The sequence below is a fragment of the Aplysia californica genome, unplaced genomic scaffold, assembly GCF_000002075.1.
Source record: "Aplysia californica isolate F4 #8 unplaced genomic scaffold, AplCal3.0 scaffold00115, whole genome shotgun sequence".
Lineage (NCBI taxonomy): Eukaryota > Metazoa > Mollusca > Gastropoda > Aplysiida > Aplysiidae > Aplysia > Aplysia californica.
The window spans coordinates 828,633-834,534 of NW_004797385.1; the positions used below are offsets into that span (position 1 = coordinate 828,633).

General features: G+C 40.2%; 1 protein-coding gene across 1 annotated transcript in view; it reads left to right on the forward strand.

Annotated features, from left to right (window-relative positions):
• The window catches only part of LOC101854010, a gene marked incomplete at its 5' end in the record, with an annotated part of 27,152 nt that overhangs the window by 15,922 nt on the left and 5,328 nt on the right, over positions 1-5,902 (forward strand). The window contains 4 exon segments of the mRNA XM_005095852.3: positions 2,752-2,928; positions 3,538-3,646; positions 4,046-4,309; positions 5,465-5,545. Of these exon segments, the coding sequence (XP_005095909.2) occupies positions 2,752-2,928; positions 3,538-3,646; positions 4,046-4,309; positions 5,465-5,545 (631 nt within the window).

Below are 5,902 nucleotides of genomic sequence, written 5' to 3' on the forward strand. Positions count from 1 at the left end.
TCCTCCTCCTCCTCCTCCTCCTCCTCCGCCTCCTCCTTCCCACTTCCCCTTCTCCTCCCCTTCCCATCCCTCTCCTCCTCCTACTCTTCAACCATCTGTTTTGCATGTGTGTTGTAGCGGTTAGGTGCTTGGCCGTCGCACGCAGAAGACCTGAGTTCGATTCGATTGTGAGGATATTTTTTTAATTGATTGCATATCAGCTCCTTTCAGCTGGGACGATGTTTCCCTCTCAGCCCGGATTTGCCATTACCAGCATTGTCGCGCAGTCCGCCTCTTAAAGTGATACACCTACATCTTAAAGAAAAAAAAAAAGGACAACCTCCTCTTTCATTTTATGTAGAATTATTATGGAGTGGCGTAGACTACATTGTGTGCAAAGAGCAGGAGCAGGGAACATATGGACCGAATACTGAGCCTACACACTTCTCTCTGTGGGCCTAGACTGAATATATAGAAAAGTTTACATATTGAACAAAGCGTCAGTCGCAAGATCTATTATTGAGAGTAGATAATGAAGGGCGCATTTTTTTTCCAGACTGAACCATCTTGTGGTGTTCTGTTTTTGCTTGCTTCTATGGTGGCGTGCGTGGTTTACTCGTCTTCAAGGTAGTAGATTATTACAGATAAAATCTTTTGCGAAAGAGACCATACTGATTAAAGGTCAAAGTTTATTATTTCCGTTTTCTGTCTGAAAATAAGTGTACACTGACAAAGCCAGATATTCGTTTCGACCAGATTATCTTGACCCGACTAGTTGTCTATGAGTTCTCCCCGCTTAAAAGTAAGGTTCTGGTTCGAGTGATAACGTTCTGCTCACAAGTTCCTGGTTTATGTACTAGTGTCATTTAAAAAAAAAAAAAAGTTTCGTAGTTTTACTAAAAAGCAGTAGTTACAATTTACTTTTTTCTGGACACGCGAGACATTGTGAAGAGGATTCGAGATTACTCTTCAGACAAGACAATGTTTCGTTCGTAGTTGTGTTTCACCTTTCTGTACTTTGGCTTTGGCGAAACCCTATATTCTGCTGACCTGTCCCTGCTTTATTTTGTATTTAGTGTCGCTTTTGAACTGGCTATATCAGGTCTGTAATCAGGTGGTCTTAAAACCTTTTTAAAAAAAAAAAACTGGGAGGGGGTAGAAGAGTCTATTGATGTGAATGTATATTGCGCTTTTAATGAATTGTAAGATAGTGGAGGAGAGGGGGGGTGAGGGATGAGGAGAAAGAGAGAGAGAGAGAGAGAGAGAGAGAGAGAGAGAGAGAGAGAGAAAGAGAGAGAGAGAGAGGGAGAGGGAGGGAGAGAGAGAAGGGGGAGGGGGATATAGAGAGAAGAGGTATTGTGAAATAGGCCAGGGACGAAAAACTGTGGAAAAATTTAGGCGAAAAATTGGCTCAAAGATCTCGTTCATGTGTTCATGCTAAAACGCGTATTTTGTCATGCGTATTCGAAAATGAGCTTTCTGTATAACGCAACTTCTCTTATCTCTTCTCGTTCCTCGTTATCAACTGTGAACCACACCCATGGCCTACAAACAAAAAGGTTTGGTAGCGAATAAAGCCCATCCTATCTAAACAAATATGAATTATAGATTTTTTTTAAAATACTTAAAACTGAGTGGCATAGTGCCAACCTGCACTGTTAACTTTTTATAATTTTTTGCCGTACAAATAATAATAATATGTATACAGAAACTGCTTGTCAACAGTTTTACTAATTGGTGAAAAATGACGTACACTTTACGACGCTATACCATGAGAGTTGACGCACACACGTGTAGCGCCATTTCGGACCACTGTCCTTTGGAGTAGAAAGAACGTGTATTACATTGTAGTTAGAATTTTAGCGATCTGTCTTTTCGCTAAGATCAAATTGTAGTATCTGTTCTTGACTTTTGGGCCTTGTGCTTGAGTACAAAGCACGACAGATACTACAGAAGCTAATTAGGTTTTAATTTGTCTCAATTATCACCTGTGGATGATATACGTCCGAGTAAAAAAAAATTTTATAGCAGAAAAAAAGTATCTAATAGAGGGTATTCCATGGGAAAGAAGAGTTTGAGATTGTACCACTGCAACTTGCGGAGTAATGACGGGAAAGAGTTTCTCTTAGGAGTTCAAAATTTTACACATTCATTAGGGAAATCTTTTGTGGAAACACTGAGGAAATGTGGGTTCCCTGCCTCATGGCAACAACGATGTTGTCCGCAACAACGACTACAGCTGTAAAAATGAATGATAACAGCAAGAACTGTAAAAACAATCAACAACAACAATAACAACGTCAACAACAACGCAAAAGAAAAAAAAAACCGGTAACAGTATCACATGAAATAATCGTAGCTGCCAGGCATGCCTCTGGAGCAAAAGTGACACGTCAGCAGAATACAACTACAATGTCAACAACTACACAACAGAACAGGGACATCAGCAACACCAACAGCAGCAGCAAAAACAAACACAATAATAACAGCTACAACAACAACATCATCATCAACATCAACTTCAACAACACTAATGACAACAACAGCTTGAAAATTCCATTTTATGTTGTTGTTTTTTAAAATTTCCTGTCAGTTTCCGACCCGCCAATAGACTTATGCGGGTTTTTTAAAGTCGCCACTTAAAAAAAATTTCTGTTTTATCTTTTTGTCCATCGAATATTCCCCAGCAGTAAATGTCCATTATTGTTAGGTAGTTATTTTACTCAAGCTTCACTCAGAATAAACCATATCCCTTGTCGTTCGTGTCTACAGGTGACCCAGTTCTGGAAGAACCTGTACTCTTACATGCCTCGCATCGACCCTGAAAGATGGTGCTCTATCCTGACTCCTGGACAGCTGGACTGGCTGAACGACATCACCCACAGCTATGTGGCGCAGGTGGAAGCGTGTGACGAGGACACGAACCCACCGTCTGTCAACACCAACCAGGTATAGGATCGTGCTGTTTGTTGTGGGTTTGGGTTCTACATATTTGTTTGCGTATTGAACCTCCAAAGTATCGCAGTCTCAGCTTACTTTACTAGGGTAGTCTATACTATACAGACCAAAGAATACCAAAACACGGTGGATGCTCTGCATCATGGTGTGTGGACCAGTTTAGTGGTTAGTCACTTGCTAACTGCCACATATTCCCAACACTGCTGCTACTGCTACCATCAATGTCAAAGCTACTCGTTGAAGGGATGCTCACAGCTTTTATATGTATATATACACATAATATACATATACACATTGAGCTACTGTTGATTAGGACTAGAATCGTATATGTGTATACTAGATAAAGTCTTAATCTTAGCTTTTTGGTGGCTTAGCTTATTTTAGTTTTCTCTGCCCTGTTCACTTGCACCCTGGAGATGCGGGCCCACCGATGTCATGCTATAAGGTCACATGCAACAGGAAGTACTAGATTACATTTCACTTGCAGCATGGATAATCCTGAACTGACATGTGCTTATAATTTGTGTGTATGTTTATATACAAATGTATTTATATCTTTTTTAAATAAATGATAATTTACATAAACTCTTTATTCTTCAGATGGAAATCTGGCCTCCCAGGGGTGAAGACACCAATCACTGGAAACATTTCCAGGAACGAGTGGCGAGACAGACCTATGCTGAAGCACAGTTTGTGCTCAAGTTGCCAGGTAAGACATCCATGCATTTCATCAAAAACTGGATATACACGACAGTCACTCCCAAATAAAACTATCCTCCATAATCATCTCTGAAAGTGTTATGTTTTGCTTCTTGTGCTAGTATCTGACAATCTCTTCTCCTTTCTATAAGTATGTACAGGCTACATTTTCCCCTTAAAGTAACGTTCTGTGCCTTCACTCTTTTTATTCTTTTAAACATGTTATATTCTTTGTATTTAAAATATGTGCATAGCAAAATTCATACATTATGAAAAGATTTCCATGTCATTCCTATTTCGCCATGTGCATGCTAAACTGTATTTGCTACCTCAAATAAGAATTTATTCATTTGAATGCTGAATGGATGAATTTTATCTTTTTGGTAACCACTATGTTCTGTTTACACAGGTATGGACAAAATTCACCCAAAAGATCGTGTGAAACTGGGTAACAATACACGTCTGTTTGGCAACACTATTTTGATGGCATCGCGGGAGTGGTTTGATCCAGTGAGAAAAAAGTTCAAATTTTTCTGGAACTGGAAGTTACCTCAGGAGCACCCACTGAGTGCGTTCCGCAGCAGGATTGTGAAGACGGGAAGTCGTATCTTCAACCTGCACATGGACAGAACAGAAGTAGCTCTCCTGTCTGCGCTCAACATCATGAGTCCTGGTGAGTTTCTTCCACAATAATTAAAAAGAGTACTCTTTCATTATTTGCCTTCTAGGTTTTTCACATGTTCAAAAATGTTTCTACTTTGCTGTTTTTGTTCCCCCAACTTATTATCCAGTCTCAGTATCTGATGTTGCTTGCTCTGGCCCATGTCCTATCTCCATGAGCTGTCTCTATTTTGATTAATCTTCCTCTTTTGCATATGTATGTAGGCCTATATATACCGTCGAACCTGCCCTGCCGGCCACCTCTGTAAGACGGTCACCTGTACAAACGGCCACTTTCTATTTCCCCCCTTGCGTTTTTTCTATATAATTTAACTGTGTAAAACGGGCACCTGTCCAACGCGGCCGCGGCCACCATATTTTAACATACAACCCCTATCACACTGAGCAATAACACCTGTCTTAGACGGCGACCTTAGTGGCTCCATTACATTTTGTCATAAATTGTGCATTGACCCCTGGCGTTGTGGGCGAGCCGTCATAATTTAATCACCTGTCGTTGTTGTTAGGTAGTCCCTCCAACTGATCATGTTGCGTAGGCCCCTCCCACTGTTGACCAATAGGTACCAATTTCCAGCTGCTGGCGAGGGAAGCGTGTGATCCCTTATAACCCATAAGCCCCGCCCAGAACTCATACTCAAATCGTAAGTGAGATGAGTGGTCACTGTTTACCCAGTCTGTAACAAAGTAACAATGGACGTCAACATGGACTTGTGACAGAAGCGTCGCTCGTTCTTCGAGTGGTGGCGACCCATATGTTTTTTTTACCATAGCACTCGGTCGTCCTTGTCTGACACATTTCGTTTTATTGTCACCCTTGCACAAAATCAGCAACAAAATAAAAATAACAAACAAAATACAAACCAACAACAACAAAAACAACAATAATGCGGCTACTTTCGATTGGGAGTAGGGTTTGTTTTCTTCATCTTGATTAGTCCTGCTTAATACGGCCATTTTTCTCATTGACAATGGGTGGCCGTTTTACACAGGTTTGACTTTTTAAACAAATCTGTTAGTCTCTCTGTATTTCACAGTCACACACCCCCACCTTAACCCCACCCCAAACACTTAGGTGTGAAAATAAAAACTACGATCTAATATTTTTGCATAGAGGCATAAGCTCATGTTGTCCTTTGTCTCTTTTCAGAGAACTCAACATTCCAGAACTTGCCTCAAATAACGGAGCATACCCAGACCCTGATGAAAGTTCTCTGTTATTATTTATCCAGTAAGTGAACTTAAGTTTAGCTAAAGACATCATCACCATTATTGCAAGTAAAATGGCTTAAGCCTACTTTTTTTTTAGGGGGGGGGGATGGTGATTACTCATTGTCACTGTGCCAGTGATGATATACAGTTATACTACTGTTGACTTTATCTTCAGTACATCATATCGTAGGTTATTTATTGTTCTCTCTTTGAAAGTCTAGTTCATAAAATTATTGTAGTTGTGAAAGTGGAATGGTGGGAATATGTGTCTGGGATGGACCAGGGGTAGGAGGAGAGGTTTTATTGTGATACAAAAGCTTGAATTGATAAGATGAAGAAAGATAGTTGAAGCTTGGTTTAATTCTTTTACTTTTAT